Source organism: Arachis ipaensis, chromosome B8, assembly GCF_059453495.1.
Source record: "Arachis ipaensis isolate K30076 ecotype BB chromosome B8, ASM5945349v1, whole genome shotgun sequence".
NCBI classification, from domain to species: domain Eukaryota; kingdom Viridiplantae; phylum Streptophyta; class Magnoliopsida; order Fabales; family Fabaceae; genus Arachis; species Arachis ipaensis.
The window spans coordinates 2436614-2458212 of record NC_142443.1 but is presented as its reverse complement, the minus strand read 5'-3'; the positions used below and the strand labels follow the sequence as shown (position 1 = coordinate 2458212).

The window sequence follows — 21599 nt, the reverse complement described above, 5'->3', positions numbered from 1 at the left end:
GTAATGGTAGAACTATTAATATTTGGGAGGATTCCTGGGTTTACGGCATGGGGAGGATTTTCAGAGAGAGAAATCAAGAGGTAAACGTAGTGGAAGAGCTGATAAAACAAGGAGAAGGGTGGGACGAAGTAAAGATCAAAAGGATATTCCCGACTGATATAGCTATCAAGATTCTCAGAACCCCGATAAGCTTAATTGACAGAGAGGATAGTCTAAAATGGCCGTATAAGTCGGACGGATGCTACTCGGTAAAGACGGGATACCATGCTGTTAGAGAGGAGGATAACGAACATAATCTTAATACACCATCAACAAGTGGAGAGGACAAGGAGGTGTGGACAGAAATCTGGAAACTTCATGTACCACAGAAGATTAAAATGTTCATGTGGAAGGCGGTTCAGAATATCCTACCAGTGGGGCCAATCTATTTAGAAAAAAACTCACAAGGAATCCCATATGCTTTATTTGCAATGAGAATGTTGAAACTACAGAACATACCCTCTTACTATGTCCATGGACTAGGGCAGCCTGGTTTGGGTCTCAATGCCAACTCAGTCAATCAACAGAAACTGTCTCTACTTTTGAAAACTGGTTTCTTAAGAATGTCAGGAAAATTAGAGCAGACAAGGACAAGAATCAGGATATAATGATCGCTAAAATTGCTTATTTCTGTTGGAAACTATGGAAAACAAGAAACAGAACTTATTTTCAAAATATAGCAGTCAATCCTAAGACTACAATTGAAAGAGCCAGTGCAATGGAGAAGGAATATACGGCAGCAACAAAGGAGGAGCAACAAACAGCAACAAACACAAACATGGCAAAAAAATGGAAAGCAGCTACCTGAAAGCCACCACCAGGGGAGTGGATCAAGGCCAATGTGGATGCAGCTTTTAACTGCAACTCAGGAGAAGGAGCAACAGCAACAATGATCAGAGACAATAGGGGGAGACTCCTCATGGGGGCTACGAACAGAATCAAGGCAAGCTCCGCCCTAACAGCAGAGGCAACAGCAATTAGAAATGCAGTCATCCTAGCAAGAAATCTTAGATTAAATAAAATTTTAATAGAGTCGGATAACCTTCTCATGGTACAAGCTCTGAAATCAAATAACATAGGAGGCGAAGCAGAACCCATTTTAAGAGATATTTTAGAATGGATGAAGGAAGTAGAGAACTGTGGTCTTACCTGGACACCAAGGGAGGGGAATCAACTGGCTCACAAGGCGACAGCAATGGAAGTGGAACGAAAGCTTGAGAGAAATTGGACTGGGAACCCCCCTACTCCGATACAGGACATTCTTCAAAAGGAGGCTCGGCTAGCTAGCAGGATAGGAGCGAACACTTCTGTGGGTTGGATGCAAGCTACAAACACAATTGAACAGCAGACAAATAACGGAAAGCATACTACATCGGGGCTTCGAGGAAGAAAGTCACAAACCAATCAAGGAAGCTTCACGAGGGATCAAATTGAAATGAAAGTTACAAGAGAGGATCAGCAGAGCAATGCAGGGAATCAGAGTCAGAGTGCAGGCCAGATCGCACTTAAATTTGGAGCAGTAGGTACGCCCGTTCTCGAGACGGCTCTCTCTGCCTTGGATTTAAGAGGCAGCTCTACAGCACAAGGCAATGAAGCCCAACAGAACCACCTTGAGCTAAGAAGAAGGGGAAACACAGGCGAAGCAGCACGGCGCGTACTCGATTGCAATTGAAATCCAAAAGCTCCCATAGGACATGAAAGTGGCGCCATATACCATGCAATGGAGAACATTGCAAGTTCAGCAGTTTCCTTTCTATTCAATTAGAGCACGGCTTCAGCTTTTGTTGTGGAATCGGGGCGGATCTCTCCAAACCGGGTTTTTCTTCAGGCCTTTGGCCCAGACAAAAAAAAAGAGTATAGGAAATGGAGCGGAGGTAGATATTTGGGAAGACAATTGGGTGGCAGGGATAGGAAAATTGGGAAGAGGCGGAGCAGGAGATATTAGAAAGGTGAGTGAGCTGATTAGAGAAGGGGAGGGTTGGGATAGGAACAAGATTAAAGAATTTTTTTTATGGAAGCGTAGCTGAACTAATAACTAAGACTCCTATTAGCCTGATCAACAAGAAGGATTACTTTGTTTGGCAGCACAGAAAGGATGGACAGTACACTGTGAGAACCGGTTATCATGTCGCTAAGCAGAAGAAGGATTCGAAGGAAGAGGGAATAATCTGCAAGGCTTCGACTAGTCAGGATTGGAGGGAGGTTTGGGAAGCTATTTGGAGACTACCGGTGCCTCAAAAGGTTAGAATTTTTCTATGCAAAGCAGTGCATAGAATTTTGCCAGCAAACACGAATCTGCATTAGCGGAGAATTACAACGACACCCACATGCAGCATATGCCAGAAAGAGGATGAAACAATTGAACATGCGCTATTATTGTGTCCGTGGACTAGAGCAGTGTGGTTCGGATCCAGTATTCAAATTGTTCCTACGGCCTATAATGTAAGATCTTTTGGAGAATGGATAATGGATAAAATCATAAGAATAAAGACTGAATCAGGGAGTGAACAAGAGAAAACTTTATGCAAGCTCGGATGTGTTTGTTGGTGCATTTGGAAAGCAAGGAACCACCATATATTCCAGCAAACAGAAATCAGCCCACAAAAAGTAATAATTCAATCAGAATATCTAACAGCAAAATTTCATAAGGCAACATAGGAATCCAGTAAAGCAAACACTCCATATACAGGCAGGGGCGGTGTGAGAAAAAGAATTACCTGGAGACCGCCGCCAAAGAATAGGTTGAAAGTGAACACAGACGTAGCTTTCCACAGGGATACCAGTACAGCAGCTCTAGCAGCGGTAGTAAGGGACTGGCAAGGAAAAGTCATCACTGAGACAATAGCAACATTCAAGACAATATCACCATTAATAGCGGAAGCTCAAGCATACAGAGAAGCACTCATACTTATTAAGAATCTTCAGATACCCAATTGCATAATTGAAACTGACAGCTTACCTCTTGTTAAGGCAATCAAGGCTAAAACGCCCATAGCAGAAGCAGATGCAATCATTCGAGATATTCTCCAACTGCTGGAAGAGGCTCCAGATGTGGGAGCTACCTGGACTCCAAGGGATGGCAACAAATTAGCTCACCAACTGGCAGCGATGGCAGCGGGGAATAATCTTGGGAGATAGTGGACAATGAACCCACCTACTCAAGTAAGGAATACAATCAGATCAGAAGCAAGTCTCGCAACAATTCATCATATTCAAGATATACAGAATCAAGTAATACAGAATCTAGCCAAAAACAATTCCGATTCAACCACCCATCAAGAATTGCAAATAGAAGAGAGGTTACCTGGAGGGGTGGAAACAGAAACCCGAGACAAGCCAGCAGCGAAAATCAAGGAGCAGCATCGCGCCAAAGCAATGCACCTACCCACCAACGACAGCCACAAGAAAGTCTTCGATGGAGCAGATAAGGACCGAGGAGGAGGCGCAGTCGATCGGGCAAAGATTCAGAATGCAGTATGCTGGAGAGGGGGTAGCGATCGTCAACCCAAGGATTCGACGGAGGTTGCATGGCAGATCCGACTGAAGGCTATGGAAGGAGGAGCAGCGCACAAAACGGAATTTGGAGGGAGGAAAGGGGACGCAGATCAGGATGGGACACCCATAGTGAGGCGCAGCAATGGCCTACTTTAGCACGAAACCCTCAGGATTAGGGATGACATAGGCAATAGGAGAGGAGGAGCTCGGAATCACGAACATGCATCATCGCTGAAGGAGGAGAACACAACGCTGGATAGCTCGCTGTGAAGGAGGGAGAAGACCAGGCTGAGGCGTTGAGGGTCAGGTTGTATCCGGGTCGGGCACGGGTCAAGGTTGGTTGCGGGTCTCTTAGCTTCAGGTGCCTTGGGCCGGGTTGTTTGGCTGGCCCAAGGCCACGTCCAAAAAAAAAACTTGCTACTTTTTTTTCTTTTATTCTTTTCTTTTTTTGACGCGACATCCAAGTCCATAACAAATGCAACTATTCACCTACAGTTATATAGTCACTTGTTTAGGCAATAAATTTTAACTTGCTTCTTTTTTTTTTCTTTTTCTTTTAGACACCACATCAGAACAAACCAAACCAAACAAACAAACCCAATCTTTAATAAGTTTCTAAAAAAGACAACCTGAAAGGAAAACTTCATACATACCGGGTAACATTGAGGAAGCGGACCAGTTCCATTAGAGCAAGAAACAGTTACGAAACAATAAAGGTGAATACGGAGGAGAGACAACAAAGATAACTAGAGAGGAGGACTGGATGGTGGAGAAGATTGCTTTCATTGGAGCCAACGGAAGGACCAGGACTTACGCCGACCTGGTGATGCATGGAAGCGCTGAACCATACTTCAATTTTGAGGATTCCAGTGAGGAGGGGGATTCTTCGGAGAGTGATTCCAATAAAGAGAACTAGGAGGACAGGGTGGAGGAGTTAGAGATGAGTCAATTTTAAAGGGAGGCTCTAAGGAGATGCAGGAAGGAGGAGAGAGCTATTCGGTCTATATCTGCAAAGAGGCTCCAAAATGGCACTATAAGCATCCTTGTCAACAAGGCAAAGAAGAAGAGGCTGGAGGGACATTGGAAGCATGTCCTCATTGTTAAGTTGCTGGGACGTAGAATTTCATACGCGGTGATGAAACGCAGACTAGACACAATGTGGGATAAGATGGGAGGTATAGATCTGATCGACCTGGGAAACTAGTTTTTCATGGTCAGATAATACAACCAAGAAGATTTCAACCATATTATGGAATGGGGGTCATGGTTAATGTTCAATCACTACCTCACGATCACGAGATGGGTGCCAGACTTTAATCCATTCGGAACAGAAATTAATAAGATAGCGGCATGGGTAAGGCTTCCTAATATCCCTATTGAGTATTATGATAAGAGGTTCCTTGGTACTGTTGGGGATCATATTGAAAAGACTCTTAAGGTGGATATGAATACTGCGAATCAGTTAAGAGGTAACTTTGTGTGTCAATGCGTGGAGCTGGACCTAAGCAGGCCTCTAAATGCCAAATACATGGTGAGTGAGAAGAATTATCATGTAGAATACGAAGGATTCCATATGATTTGTTTCTCATGTGGAAGGTTCGGGCATGTCAAGGACGGATGCATCGAAAAGAATAGTGTAAAACACAATAATGGGGAAGGAAGCTTAGGGATTACTCCAGCCATGGAGGGTCAAGGAGAAGGAAACTAGCAACAACGGAGTGACCAGAGCAAGGGAAGTGGAAGAGACAAGGGTAAAAAAGTCTTGTCTACCCAACAAGAGTTTGGTGAATGGATGGTGGTTCAAAAACAAAGGAAGTAAAAAAAAATCAACAGTGAAGGACACGACAGAAAAGGAAGATAATGGTGCTAAGCGCAAGGCAGACAAGATCATGGCAAAGAATGTGGCTGAAAGCACAAGATACGAGGTTTTGACCGATCTTGGAAATAATGAGCGTAACGTTGAAAATCAAGGCAATATTAACAAACGCAGGAGCTTAAGGAGATCCCTCAGAATCAAGCCAAAACTTTTTTGTTTGGAAGTGACATGAGGAAAGCTAAAGCCATGGCAGCCCAAAACAGGACCCAAATCCAGAACCCTCATACAACCCAAACCATGATGAACACCCCACAGATCCTTAAGAATAACCCAACTCCCCAATAGCCCCTTATCATATCCCCCACACAAGCTGCCCATAATGTTCTGACCCACACTGCACAAAAATCACTCATGGCCCAAGATAAACTCCAGTCATACCCAAGTGAATCAAACGCTTTGACACATGATGAACTAGAACCATATAATCTCAGCCTCTATCCTTCCCTTTCCATAAAAACAATTCCCCTCATGAGTCGATGGAAGAGACCAAAACACCCCAACCCAACATGGATGTTGTCATGGAAACGGAACCATCGGACCCAGGTGAGCTAATCTTCTTAGATATGAGATTGATGACATTTCTACACAAGGAACAGCTGTGGTGGCAGCCTGGAGAGACAAGAAAGTCTTTGGAGGGGAAGACGTTCACATGGACTGATCAAGTCTAGATGCATAGTCATATGGTTTTCTTGCTGATCACAGGAGCGGTAGCTTCAAATTTTTATTCTTATCATATTATAATCATACTCTCATGGAATGCTAGGGGGCAGCGAGCCCAAAGTTTGCCAATATTATTAGAGAATACTATAGACAATACAATCCTCATGTTGTAGCGATCCAAGAGACTCGTTGCAGTGGACAGGTGGTGGACAAGTCTATTAGAAATTATGGGTTTCAGTTCTCCTTAAGCATTGATGCTAATGGATTTTGGGAAAGGATTTGGCTCTTATGGAATAATGCTAATTTAAGAATTCAGGAGATAGGCATACATGATCAGGCACTTCATATCTCCATTGAGAATGGGAGAGATAGATGGCTTCTTACAGTAGTTTATTCTCATCCACCGATTTGGCCCAAACAAGGTGGTCCAGAGACTGAATGGAAATGTGTGAACTTATAGATTTAGGTTTCTATGGCACGAGGTTTACCCAAAGGAGACCTATTTGGCAGTGGAATGAACGTATCTTTAAAAGGCTTGATAGAGCTATATGTAACCAGCAATGAAAATTTAAGTTTCACAATGCAATGGTGGAAATGTTGCCGCGTATCAAATCTGACCACCACCCTATTTTCATCAAGTCCAATGGTGTGCAACAAGATGTAAAATCCAAACCCTTCAGGTTTGAATTCATGTGAAAGTTGCATAATGATTTCCAACCATTCCTAACCTAACATTGGTCGAAGCATATACCGTTATCTCAAGTCATTCCTTCTTTTGTTGAAAAATTAAAAGGTTGGAATTGTAAGGTCTTTGGACATCTTTTTAAGCAAAAAAGGCCATCCTCAATAGACTCAGAGGCATCCAATAGTCTCCGAGTTATGGTCATAGCAATTTTCTTGACAATTTGAAGAGTAATCTGAATAGAGAGTTGGAGGAGATTCTTGATAGAGAATTACTCTCTTGGTTACAAAAATCAAGAGAAAATTGGCTTGTTTAAGGTGATCGTAACACCCGATACTTTTACACAAAAGCCATCATGGAGAAGGCGGAACAAAATTCTGAAACTTAGGATTGCTTATGGAATATGGATAGAGGATCATAATGCTCTGAAGGCCTATATGTGCAGTTATTTTAAGAAGCTTTTTGAAGACCCGATGACCAACCAGGATTGTCAACTAAACACCATCAATTTCTACCCTGAATTGGATAGTAACGCATCTAATAGCCTCTTTCAAGTGGTGAATAAAGATGATGTGAAAAATGCCATATTTTCGATGGGTTTATTAAAAGCTCCTGGTGAAGATGGATTACCTGCTGGTTTCTATAAGAAAAATTGGCAAGTCACTGAAAAATCTGTTATTAGCTTTGTGAAAACAATCTAGAGTAACCCCGAAGGTATAAAGGATGTCAATAATACCCTTTTAACTCTTATTCTCAAAATTGAGTACCCATAATTTGTGCCTAATTTAGACCCATAACCTTGTGTAATGTGACATATAAAATGGTAACAAAAATCCTTGCCAACAAAATTAAACCTCTCCTTAATGAAAGAATATCTCCTTCTCAATCCCGCTTTGTACCCGGTAGACAGATTCATGATAACATTATTATTGCACAGGAAATAATACATTCCATGAAAAGGATCAAAACTAGAAAAGGGTTCATGAAAGTAAAGATCGACTTGAAAAAGGCGTATGACCACCTTAACTTGATTTTTATAGAGCAAAAGCCTAAAAGAATTCTCTCTCCCTCCCAACATTATGGAGATAATTATGCATTGTGTCAAATTTTCTAGCTTCCAAGTTCTTTGAAAAAGAGAAACCACTGAGAAGTTCTGGCCTACGTGTGGCATCAGGCAAGGGGATCTTCTGTCCCCTTATATCTTTGTCATCTGTATGGACAGACTATTTCATATGATAGAAGATTTGGTTCAAGGTGGTGAATGGGTTCCTTTTAGAATTGGGATGGATGGTCCAAGAATCTCACACTTAATGTTCGATGATAATTTGATGCTTTTTGTGGAGGCCAGTATGAGGTAAATGGAGGTTATTCGCGACTACCTTGATAGATTCTACAGAGCCTCTGGTCAAATAGTCAATTCCGGGAAGACAACTATCTTTTTCTCGAAAGGGGTTGTGAACAATAGTAAAATAGCCATTACAGCGATAGGAGAATTTTCAGGTAACTAAAGAAGTAGGAAGATATTTGGGAGTCTATTTTTTAGAAGAAAGATGCAGAATTAAAAGGTATAAACATATTATTGACAAGGTTAAGAACAAGCTTAGTGGCTGGAAGCAAAAGAGTTTATTCATGGCTGGAAGAGCTATTCTAGTCCAGACAGCTATTACGCCTATCGCTAATTTTGTTATGCAGCACAGTAAAGTTTCAAAAACCATATGTAGCAGCATCGAAAGTGCCCAACGCAAGTTTATATGGGGCTCAGATGAAAACATCTGAAAAGCCAATCTTATTAAGTGGGACACTCTTTGTCTCCCCAAAGAGGTTGAGAATTGGGAATGAAGAAGTTGGAGGTGATGAACACAATTTTTCTTACCAAAATTGGTTGGAATTTGCTTATTAAGCATCATACCCTTTGGACTGATGTTCTTTGGCACAAATATGATAACAAAACCCCTAGCAACATGAATCATTCTCTGCTAAGATGTTATGATCTGTGGAGAGCACTTGCTCGAATGTGGGATACCTTAAAATATGGCATCATGCACAATGTTAACAATGACAGACTAATAAAATTTTAAAAAGATGACTGGTTTAATGTGAGAGGACCTCTAATCGAATAAGTTAGGCCTAATGACCCCATCATTAATGAAAATGTTGTAGTGCAAGTTTTGTTATAAATGAAATAATTAACTGGAATGTGGAGGAGCTTAGAAGGTTTCTTCCAGAGGAAGTTCTTCATCATCATATCACAATGGTCCCGATTTTCAGATGAACAAACCCTGATGATTATATGGCCTGGAAACACTCTGCGGATGGTAGATTAACTGTTAAGTCTATTTATTGTTCTCTTACTAGGCCGTCGACTATTAATAATAACGTTTGGAGACAATTTTGGAGTTGGAAAGGACTCTAACGCATTAAAATTTTGGGGTATATAAAAAAATAGTTACCAAATTAGTTATTTTCATAAAATACATTACAATATAAAAATTTTATATTTAAAACAAGTTAAACAATATATATATTTATACATAAAAATATAATAAATGCACAATGATTAATTTTAGTGTATAAATAAATTTTTTATTCTTAATTTTAGGTTAATAAAAAAATATGAATTTTGATAACGTGAAATATATTATGAATCGAAAGTAGGGTATGCAACACTATACTAATTGAGTTAATTTTGGGGGATTCTTAATTTGATTAATTATTATTGTTGCTGAAAAGGAATCAATGGTCAAAACAAACAGCCGTGATCCAAATGCCTTTATTATAAATTTATAATCAGTCAGTGGATGGTGGAAATTAAATTACGGATTTGGAAAAGAAAAAAAAGGGGAATAAAAGGGAGCAACGAGCATGCAATGGAATGAATCCATAACGTAAGTAGCAAAAACTTGTATATACCAATTTGAGTGGTCATCACACATTCACAAATCACAATTTCACACTACTTATCCATTTTCAATATATCATTACGGAAGCTGATTCCACGGATATTACAGCAAAAATCGAAGATGACTAATTCAAACTTGTGTCAATGAAAGAATCAGATTCTGAAGACTACAACTTCCAAGTATCATGTGCTAATCATGAAGCAGAAAAAAGGGATACTATTATTTTCCTAAAACATCACAAACTCTCTGACTCCATCCACCTTATGTTCATTATTATTCAATAAAAAAAAGCTTCAAGAGCCAGCATTTTTGTTAAAATTTAATCAACATTTAACCATAAAAAAGTATGTAATAATCTCACATCATTAAAAATATTAATAATAACTAATTAATAACTATAAATTACAAAATGTGCGGGCTTCCTAACACTATTTATTCAACAATATTCAATTAGGAGTGAACGCAGATCGAATCGGATATGCCCAAAATTTTGATCCGATCCGCATTAAAATCATCGGATTGAATCGGATCCAATATTCGCAGTTTTTAAACTTAGATTCGATCCTATCCGCACATTTACGGATCGGGTCGGATCGGATCGGATATATGATATATCTGCAAAATACAAAAATATTTTTAAAAACTTATTTTCATTAAAAAATATCAATAAAGTTCATTTTTTCTATTCTTTTAAATACGTTTACTCTTAAAATAATATTAAACATACTTTTCTTACATAATAAATTAAAATAATACAATATATATGATAATTATTAGTTGAAATAAAACATAAAAAAATATTTACTTATTTATTTTTTTATTTTTAATTTGCAGATACGCGGATATGCGGATATATACACAAAATTCACAATTCGATCCGAGTAGTGTGCGGATCTGATCCGATCCGATTCGATAGCCTTGCGGATCGAATCTATATCCGTAATTTTTGGATCGAATTCAAATAAACACCACAAATATGCGGATCGAATCCGATCCATGAACACCCCTATATCCGATCATGTACTTTTTGTTTTTCTCTGCATTCTCAAATATATATTTTTTTAATTTATTGAAAAACTACACACACATTTATCTAGTTATGTGATTTATCTATAAATTATGAATAGTTACAAAAGTGAGTTATCCAATCCAACGACGTGGTGGAGACGGCGCAAAATGTTACATGTGTGTGTATGTCACTTGTCTTAAAATAGAACACTAACGATTAACGAAAACCTTAACCAACGTTAACATGCCCTATATTGGGTTCTTTGTTTTGTATATCTCTTTGGGTCATCGTCGCTCGTCTGATTACCTGAGCCGTTTTTTTATGCCTACCAATGCAATTTCAATGACCAAACTCATATATACATGAGATCGATCTGCTTCAATTTTTGGAAAATTATTAGCAGTTTATAGCACCATATTTAATTTTTTCTTAAAAAAGGCAGTCCCACTGAATATTATTCTCAAACTCCTTCCAAGGCAATGGAAGTTCCATTTGAAGAGAAATAGTCCTCATTGCAGTCTTTGCCATGATGTCTGCTATTGTATTTACATCTCTCAAGATTAATCGAAGATCAGCACGCCATTTCCAATACATGATATCTCGGATTTTTAACACCAAAGGATCAATAAACCCAGAGCAATCTTGTAAATTATTGACAATAGTAAAAACCTCCACACAATCTGTCTCACATATAATGTCTCTTTGTCCCGAGTCTCATGCTAAAAGAAAGCCTCTCCAAATAGCAAACAACTCTCCTTGCAAAATGCTACGACTCTCAATTGTTCCCAAACAGTCTCATTGTCACCTTCCCTTCTAATTTCTGCTAACACAAGCAAAACCAACTCGAGCACCACTGTCAGGATAGCTAGCATCACAATTTGTACTATTTGACTATGAAAAATTTGATAGAATTTTAAAAAATAAAGGTTCAATAAGTCTTTTATAAATTATGACCAGTAAAATAGTATTGAACTCTTTTAATTATTGATGTCAATATCAAAAATGACTACAGGTTAATTTTTTTTTTGTTGATTTTTTGAATTGTTAAATATTTTTATTCTATATTTTATCTTGTTATGTTGAATTTATTTGTTTAAAAAAAATATTAGTGTAAATTAGTTGAGGTCAATCATGAGAGGTGGACCCATTTAAATCAATAAAATAAGGTTAAAATAATTAATAGTATATGCATGCATTTTTTTTTATTCAATAATAGATGATAAGTGTATTATTTTGAAGCCAGTTGATGGGAACTAACATTATTTCTCACTCGATAGATCAAGGAGGAGAATAAATTGTTTGATTTTTGTCCTTTCCTGTCTCCGAAGTAATGATAATAAGGATTGGTGTTTATTTTATTTTTGTTGATATGTCTCAATAATGAAAAATTTTCTTAGAAGCACAACTTTTTTTTTTCCTTTTTGGAAAAAATGTTAGGGTGTTCAATATAAATGAAAATATAAAATCTGTGCAAAATGGTATAAAAATAAAATGGTTAGGAAATCAACTTCCGAAATTAAAGCAATATAAATCAGTAAAGTACTGATTACATTGCTTAAAATAATGATGATGCCACGTTGGCATTGAGTCATCAATGATGAAGATTGGATTAATTAAATGACACCATTCTCGTTGGTGGTAGACCCTTAGATTTGATTAGCTACCACAAATAATTAACAAATTAACGAGTAACAAGACATTATAAAAGTAATGAACACAATTTGCAACTCGTGTACCGTGTCCATTAAAACCTGAATGATGTGATATATCTAATATGTTGCAAATAAAACTGATGAGAATGGAAGTTCTTTATTACATTCAACTCTTTTTCTTTTAATTTATTTGCGCTAAACTAGAATAAATTATCATTTGTACCTATAAAAGATATAAATGCTGACAAATGTACTTATATAAAAATAAAACGATAATTATAATCACAGAAGATGATTTTTGTCTGCCAAGAGTACCCTAACAGACCAATTATATAACTAATGTGTGGGTACTCTTGACACAAAAATCATCTTCTGTAATTACAATTGTTATTTTATTTTTATATGAATACATTTATCAACGTCTATATCTTTTATGAGTACAAATGATAATTTATTCATATATTTATATTGTTGTTCAATTCAGTGATTCATGATCATATAGATGGGTCCGTTCGATGGTACCAAACAATGCATGCGTAGATTTTAATAAAAATTAATTTGATGCAGGTTGCTGGCCTGGCTGGTATCATGATGGGGATTATTGGCTATTGCTGATGCTATGTACTATGTAGGCCCAGTTTCCTGTTCCCTTTAAAATACCAAAACATTAAAAACATGCACTCATTCACCCATAGATGGAAATTTATAACCAATTTAGGCTGAGCAATTAGATAACTTAGTTCGGTTAAATAATTATTAGAAATTTAAATTTTATTATTTAATATTTAATATTTAATTTTTAAATAAAATTTGAATTTATAGTAAATTAATCTTTAATTTACTAAAAAATATAGTTAGAAAACATAACAAATTTATGTTTTATGATTTTATATTTTTATACTTAGCTATCACAAATTTTTGTATGAACTAATTAACTTATGTAACGATATTACAATTTAATTAATTAATTTATTTACCTTTAGTAGTTAGCAAAAGTGTTTGCGAGTAGAGCTATCAAATGGTCGGTCCCATTTATTTAGGGTCGGTCTGTTTAATCCAACTTTATTTGCAAGTTATAATTTTTTAGTTAAAACTGTTTATGGTTTGTTCGATAGGTTAAATGGACTGGTCCGTTTACTCTTTTATTATATTTTTTTAAAAAATATTTTGACAAAAAATTATCACTTTTAAATTAAAAATCTTAAATAAACCGTATTTTCTTAGTTGATGGGTCGAATAGAAAAAAAAAAACTGTCTTGGGATATTACTTTTTTCTGGAAAAATATAAAAAAATAAACGGACTATCTGTTTGTCATTTTTTTCGGGTTAATTGGACTCAACCCGTTTAATTCAAAATTTAAACGGGTTTAATTTTAGAAGTAAAATTCATCTATTTAAATAGGTTAATGGACTGATCCGATGAATTTGGCCCATTTTGAGTGATTTTGAAATATATAATATGTTGCGATTTGGATTGAATTAGTTTGAATTTATTTTTAAATCTGATTTGATCCATATCAACTATTACAGTTTGGATTGATTTAATTAAAAAAATTAAGATTTTATTATTAAAAATAAAAACTTTAAGTTGGTAAAATAAATAAATTTTATTTTATATTCACAAAATATTTTTTAATAAATAATAATATATAAATAAAATAAAAATATATAATAAATTAAAATATTATGTATAAATTTTAAATTTAATAATAAAATAATAATAATATATCATATTTTATCATTTAAATTAAATTAAATAAAATGAACAATTTTGAATTTGAATACTCTTACTGCCTACCTAGTGATGTTTTGATATTTAGTAGTAGTAACTAGTAAGCATGTTTATTGTTGTTATCTTATCTCACAATCTCACCCAACATTTCTATGCTCAAGAAGAGTTATCCTTATTTGATGTTTTAGTATATATATTTTAGTTAAATAAAAACACTTCTAGCAGAGATAAGATAACGCTTTCCCTTTAGATTAAAAAAAAAAAAAGTGAATCAATCACCTATTAAACGAGAGATACTTTGGTGCGAAAATTCATTTACTCATAATTATCCGATCCATATTTTAAATTTTTAATCCACCTATCCAATATCCAAAATGGTAAGAAATCTGAAAAGAAAGAAAAGATAATACCAATTAAAAATTTAAAATTCAATTTCGGTCTACAGAAATTCAAAATCTAACAAAACCTCAAACAAGAGAGAAAGCGTTCAAATCCAACCTTTCAAGAGTCCACAAAGTCCCAACCGCAACCAATGACCTGTTACCAAAATTTCAACAAAAGATAGCAAATTGCACCTATCTATATCTATATCATTAATTATTAATTATTTTTAATTTAAATTAATTCAAAATTAGATAAAAATTATTATCGAATTAAAATTTAAAATCCATTGACCACTTTATCTCTCTCGCTCTCTCTCATTATATAAACTCCATCAGCAGCACTCTTCAACCCTCTCTCATTCTCATTCTTCTCCTTCTTCTTCTTCTTCTTCTTATTATTATTATTATCATTAACAAGCTTTGATCTGCGTTGTTTAAATGGCTTCAAGCAATGGCATCCCCGCAACCGGAAGCGGTCTCGTCGTCAGCTTCGGCGAGATGCTCATCGACTTCGTTCCCACCGTCTCCGGCGTCTCCCTCGCTGAGGCTCCTGGATTCCTCAAGGCTCCCGGCGGCGCCCCCGCTAACGTGGCCATCGCCGTCGCCAGACTCGGCGGCAAGGCCGCTTTCGTCGGCAAGCTCGGCGATGACGAGTTCGGTCACATGCTTGCCGGGATCTTGAAGGAAAACGGCGTCGTCGCCGACGGGATCACCTTTGACCAGGGCGCACGTACGGCGTTGGCGTTCGTAACCCTACGCGCCGACGGGGAGCGTGAATTCATGTTCTACAGAAACCCCAGCGCCGACATGCTCCTCAAGCCCGAAGAACTCAACCTCGAACTCATCAGATCTGTAAGCATCTCCTTCTTTGTCTCCGTCTTTCAACTTTCAAACTTAAGCTTGTCGATTTTTTTCTTTGTTTGGGGAGAACGATGTTATTGTTTTCGTCTTTCATGTTGTGTTGTTGGATTGGACTGTGAATGCGATGTTTGGAAGAAACGCGTGGTGTTACGCGCGTATGGGATGGTGTGGGCGTGGAAACGATGACGCTGCCGCGTCAGATTTATCTTAGTGGGGCCCACTGGTAGATCTAAGAACGCTGCATTAAACTCGCAAGATTTTTTAATTTTTTCTTAATTAATTTTTATAACATAGTTGATGTTATTATTAATATAGGTAAGTTTTATTCAAGAATAAAAATGTGGATGAATTGGATGTAGGACATAGAAGAAAATAGCAAACATAGTAATATTATTTTTTAATAAATTGAAATATGTTGAAATCGGATGAACTTGTTGTTTTGTCCGAAATAGGGCCTGATAATGGGGATGGAAAAAGTGGGTGGGTGGGGTTGGTGTGGTGTGTTGTGTTGTCATGAGGCGTGACTCACGTGCTGATCCATGGATATGGACTATTGAATTTTGAGGGTGGTGTGTAGCTAAGCAAAAAGTTGTTCTTGTGTGGGGATGGTGGATCTAGTATCAAGATGTGTCCAGATTCAGTGTTGTTCCCTTTTACTCAAACAATTGCCTTCAAATTCAAGTGATCAAAAGAACAAAGAACAAGAGCATGCAAACAAATACTAGAGAACTATAATTACCGTTTATCTAATTTATCATGGTATTTTTTCTCTCTTTGCCGCTCGTGCTTGTCACGCGCTGCCGTTAGCTTGGGAGTATTTACTTTTCCTGTTCACATCACTGTGACTACTAATCTTTTTCTTTGTTTTTTATTTCAAAATGATAATAATGTTGTGTCATGCTGGATTGTCTTTGGCCAATGCCCTAAGCCCCCAACTTGATTGTACCTTTCAACTATTGAATTATTATTATCACAAGTTGCTTAATTTAATCTAATTAACTATGTCTATTACTAATCAACGATGCGGATTTACTTCATCTTTTGGAAACAAAAATCGAATGACTAGTAGTCGGTGGTGGAGGTGGTTGGCTAATTTAATTATTTTTATGTCCTTGGCTAAAGGAAGCAAGCATGTGCATAATAATAATAATAATAATAATAAAACAAAATATCTGGCGACCTTTTTCATGTATGGTGCGATAAAATCGATTATGTATTCACAGCCAATAAGATAAAAACCTTCCAAAAAGAAAAAAAAAATTACTGAAATTACCTTTTTTTTCAGCAAATCACACAAGGTTTAGTTCTTAATTAATCGTTATCCAAGGTAGAGAAAATCGAGATTTTACGTGAAATCGGAAAAGTAAATTAAAAACGTAAAACGTAAAATCTTAATAAGATTTAAATCGTAAAATCGTCACACTTAGTACAAATTTCGTAAAATCGATAAACTCATTTAAAATCGTAATATCGAAAGATTTTAAGAGTTAAATCGAGATTCTAGCTACTATGTCGTTATCGTTGATGAAGTTACTTCGTCTTTGTTACATTTTTGTGATGTTACCGTATTATTAACCTTATGGTAGTGTTTTTTATTTTTCTTTAGATACATTGACTACGATGAAATTTGACCTTAATATTTCATGTATACTTGACCTGTATGTGCAGGCAAAGGTGTTCCATTATGGTTCAATAAGCTTGATCGTGGAGCCATGCAGATCGGCACACCTGAAGGCAATGGAAGTAGCCAAGGACGCCGGGTGCCTTCTCTCCTACGATCCAAATCTGAGGCTGCCATTGTGGCCATCGGCCGAGGAAGCTCGCAAGCAAATCCGAAGCATATGGGAGAAGGCTGATTTGATCAAGGTCAGCGATGTTGAGCTCGAGTTCCTCACTGAAAGTGACAAGATTGATGATGAGGCTGCCATGTCCTTGTGGCACCCCAACTTGAAGTTGCTCCTTGTCACCCTTGGTGAACATGGTTCTAGGTACTACACCAAGGTAACAACAATTTCTTTGTCAAAACATTTTGACAGTTACATATGAGTAGTTTTTGTATTGTATGACAACCTTTTTTGTTCTTTTTCTCAGCTAACTTTTCCTCTGTTTTGTTTCATGCAATACTAATGAGTTGTCTCTGGCTGTGCAAAAACCAGAATTTCCATGGATCAGTAGATGCTTTCCATGTAAATACAGTTGATACAACTGGCGCTGGCGATTCCTTTGTCGGTTCTCTTTTGGCCAAGATTGTTGACGACCAATCCATTCTTGAGGTTAGTACTTAGTACACATCCTAATAAATCCTCAATACTAGCTTCTTTTTATTCTAATCCACCTCATCTCAAGTTGTAACTTTATTTTCCAATTGCAGGATGAAGCAAGGCTAAGATCAGTTCTCACTTATTCAAATGCATGTGGAGCAATCACCACCACCAAAAAGGGAGCAATCCCTGCCCTTCCCAAGGATGAAGATGTGTTGGCCCTCATCAGGGGAGCATAGAATCTTAGTGCCATCATTTCGTTTTTGTTTTCCTTCTAATTTCGTTCTTGTTTAATTTTTCTGTTGGACTTGCTGGTTGGCTCTCGTCAATTCAAGAGGGGAGAGTTTTTCTCTCGGTTTTCGCTTTTAATTTTTTGCTGCTTCTCTGCATTGACGCCAAATAATTTTCTCTTTTAAGTTTTGAGATTAGTGATTGAATAATAAAAATTGATTCATAAGATTCAGTGACTAAATATTTAAATTCCTTTCTGACTAATGTCATCTTAAAGCATCTTTAAAAAGAAAAGAAAAAAGCGTTGATTGCGAGATGATCATTGGTTCATACCACATAACACATGGTAACTTAACCAAACAAAAACAAAAAAATCCGACTAAAATGGAAAATAAATGCAAGTAAAGTGATCATTCTCTATTCTTGCATTTCAAGGCATAACGTGAGGAAGTTGTCGTCATCATATCATATCTAGGTAGCATCAAAAGTAATCTACACGATTCAAAGTCTACATCAGAGATCCTTTCTTTCTTTTCGTTATTCTAAGTTTGTGCCATGTGCTGCCAAGTATTGTTAGTGTCAGTTAATCATCGCTCGTGTGTGATGATATTCTTACAAAATCAAAGTATTTACAGCCAGAAATTGACGTGGTCATTTACCACAAAGGAAATGTTAAGTGACCAACAGTTTTTTAATATATTTGCCTTATATTTAAGTCAACACTAATCAATTTTTCTTTTTCTACTAGAAATGCTAGCTCCCTAGCATTTCCCTTTGCATAATATACAATTATACATTGTTCAAAGGTAGAGGAGGATTAGATGAGGTGAGTGGTGACAACTATAGCACGATAGCTTGAGGATTGCACTCACTAACCTCCATCTTTAACGATTTCCAAGCATTTGCACATCTTTCAAACTTGGTCCGCATGTTAGCCATGAAGGCCTCTGCCCATTGTTCATTGCTACCTCTAATGCTTAGATCATAAGGCACTGAAAAACTGTTTAAACATGCTTACAAGTGTCAGTTATCTTCCCATTGACTTCATAATGTTGGTAATTCACAAATCAAAAATCAGTATTTACCTTAAGAGTTCTTCTGCTTGTGTTCCTTTCTTGAGAGTATTATTCCTGCAATACAAGATATCTTTTATGTACTCAAATTGAGGGAAAAGTGTTTGACAAGAGAAAAACAAATGTAAAGATTACAACCTCTAGGGAATCCAATCAGGCAATCTAGCCAACTACTCAAATGATATCATTCCAAATTAGGTTCATTAATCTTATATTACACCTGTTCCATTCTTAACAAACCATCTAAACCAGAATACCAGTTTATGCTTGTACGTTCCTACAGTCCCTCTTTTTGGCCTTACTTTATCCTTTTGCTTTCTTTTAGCTTTGGAAAACAAAGTTTTTGGGACAAACTATTTTCTGGGGAATTTAATGCAATTTCTACATTAGACAGATTATGGAAGTTTCAAATTCGAATCATTGGCAAAAAAGCCTAGGAAAACAAACCTGCAGATGAACACTTGGAAAATATTAAGATATTTGGTCGAAAGATTATAAATAGCATCAGCAATATGCTCCTTGCCAAATAAATACACCACTGGATATCCTAGAAGCCATCTGAAGCATAGAAATACACCAAAGTCAAATTTTCCCAACACGTTATGTGTTCCATACATGGCAAAGAAGCAGATAGCAGTTTATTTTATGGAATCACACTTCAGGGGGCACGAATTGAGATTGAAATGTTTGAAGTTTTCAACCAAGACTCTGTCATAAATTGACTACCATTTAGCATTAAAAAAGTACAAGATATAACATTCTTCTCTATTTGCTACATCCTCTGCTATCTAAACATGGACCAATGATTTGTCAAGAGAAAGAAAATGAAAGTTTTCATAGTCCTTTGTGTTAACAAGAACTGTCAGTTCAAGGCTCTTCCTTTGATGAACAGGAATGAAGCTAATCAAATATCAACTTTTCTCCTGTCCTATAAATTTGCAACTTTCACTTACATCATAGTGAAATCAAGGCAGAAAACAGCAAGCAAAACTGCTAAATTTCCAGAGATATAAATAATAGCATTGCCCCAAGGAAGCAAGGAAGGCCTATACATACCCATTCAAGGTTGGCACAGTGACATCAGTGTTGTCCATGCAGCTACTGAGATCAATACACTCAGCAGCAGAATGAGAGTGAACACGCTTACTAGCCAAATCTGCATCATCATCCACACATTTCGAATCATTGGTCGGTGCAGGATCATTGTTGCTGGTTCCTTCTTGAGGAGGAGAAGTAGGAAACAATGTCAAGAACAGCTTCTGAATTGAAACCAGCTGCAATGCTAATGGACTCTCCTCTATGTTTGTTACCATCTGAATATCAATACAACACAATTCAAATAAACACAGTATAATGATGATCATAAAATTAACAGATAACAAAAGAAAAGAGTACTCAAATGAAGACCTTTGGAGGTTCGTGTTGAAGATCAACAAAGAGCAACGGAATTTCATTGTTGAAGCTTGATTTAACATATTCAGCAAGTTCAAGTAGATGAATCAAGTATATCATGTCTTGTATAACCATCACTCTGATATGCTCGAAAATTGGGGATTCTTTGTGAATGAGTTGGAGGAGGTGAGAGAGATGGTGCTGAAGCTGAGGCATGATTCCACCGTAGTCCACCATTACTACGGGTCTCAATCTTGTGGAGAGTGCCATCATATCTGCACGTAAATTGAATTCACAAATTGGAAGAGTAATAAATTAATCGAAGGAGAAGAGAAGGGAAGAGAAGAGAGTGACCTAATTGAAGACGACGCTTTGAAGAAGGTTTGAGGCGCCAATTGATGAGAGACAAAGCGGAATCCAACACCTCCATACCTTCTTCTTCATCCATTCTTTCTTTCTCTTTCGCAGAAGCACGACGCATCCCAGCAGAAGCTCAGCTTTTCCGCGACTGTGAAACACTGACACACTGACACTGTCAATATGGGCTCAGTCCAAATGGGCCCAATCTTTTTCGTTGTGGTATAAAGAGAAAACTGGGCTGGGCCCAAGTTTGATTCCACAAAATTGCGCCATGCACTAATCTTATTGCCTATTGGTATCCTCCTTGGAGAGTCTTAGTGTAGTGGTAAAATTCTTTGTCACACAATGATACAATTACCAAATAAAAAAACGAAATTCTTTGTGTTTCAAGTGTTTGGTTGATGTCCATGTCTTATTTGGTGGCATATGTTTGTTGTTTGGTTTGGTAAAATATAGATTTTTGAAAGATACGGAAGAATACGGACGGACACAAGGAAACTAAATTTGTGTACTTCTAATTTGGTGAGACACTGAGACATAACTTGTAAGACACTAAGTTTTTATTCTTTTACCCTTATTCAATTTTTAAATTTTTAAAATTTGTCTTCTTATCTTCCCAAATCTTTTTTGAATGAAGGATAATTTAATCTTTTCTAAATATTTATGTGTCTTGTTCATTATTTTTACCAAACACAATATATAAATACAAATATTGTATGTCTATGACTTTAATGTCTGGATCTTTGTGTTTATATCTCATCCTATACATTAACCAAACATAGCCATAGGCCAACAGTGGATAAAAATTCTTAATTGAGTGTATGTGTGTGTGCAAGTATTATGATGTTATAATATTTAGAGTTGGAAAATGTCTGAAGTGAGTACCGCTAGGGAACCAATTAGGATCTAGCCAACTTTTGCCAACTTTCTAATGGATTGAATTTCGAAGTTTGTCTTAATAAAGATAAGTTAATATATATAGATGGTTTTTCT

At 36.7% G+C, this 21599-nt stretch overlaps 3 protein-coding genes across 3 annotated transcripts; 2 read left to right on the top strand and 1 right to left on the bottom strand.

Moving 5' to 3' along the window:
* Positions 1 to 4297: 4297 nt before the first annotated feature.
* On the top strand, positions 4298 to 5242 carry LOC148546994 (uncharacterized). The gene is given in 2 exon segments (XM_088496858.1): positions 4298 to 4357; positions 4550 to 5242. Coding segments are annotated over 2 exon segments (753 nt in total).
* A 9239-nt stretch (positions 5243 to 14481) lies between these two features.
* Positions 14482 to 17919, top strand: LOC107613172 (pfkB-like carbohydrate kinase family protein). Its single transcript, XM_016315035.3, has 4 exons — positions 14482 to 15280; positions 16958 to 17290; positions 17446 to 17562; positions 17661 to 17919. The coding sequence occupies exons 1-4, from the start codon at positions 14867 to 14869 to the stop codon at positions 17787 to 17789; spliced, it is 993 nt and encodes a 330-aa protein (XP_016170521.1). The 5' UTR covers positions 14482 to 14866; the 3' UTR covers positions 17790 to 17919.
* Positions 17920 to 18354: 435 nt separating this feature from the next.
* LOC107614101 (uncharacterized) lies at positions 18355 to 20775 on the bottom strand. The gene is made up of 6 exons (XM_016316335.3): positions 20601 to 20775; positions 20262 to 20521; positions 19911 to 20167; positions 19302 to 19412; positions 18867 to 18911; positions 18355 to 18781 (listed from the first exon to the last, which is right to left on the bottom strand). The coding sequence occupies exons 1-6, from the start codon at positions 20725 to 20727 to the stop codon at positions 18622 to 18624; spliced, it is 960 nt and encodes a 319-aa protein (XP_016171821.1). The 5' UTR covers positions 20728 to 20775; the 3' UTR covers positions 18355 to 18621.
* Between the last annotated feature and the right edge of the window lie 824 nt (positions 20776 to 21599).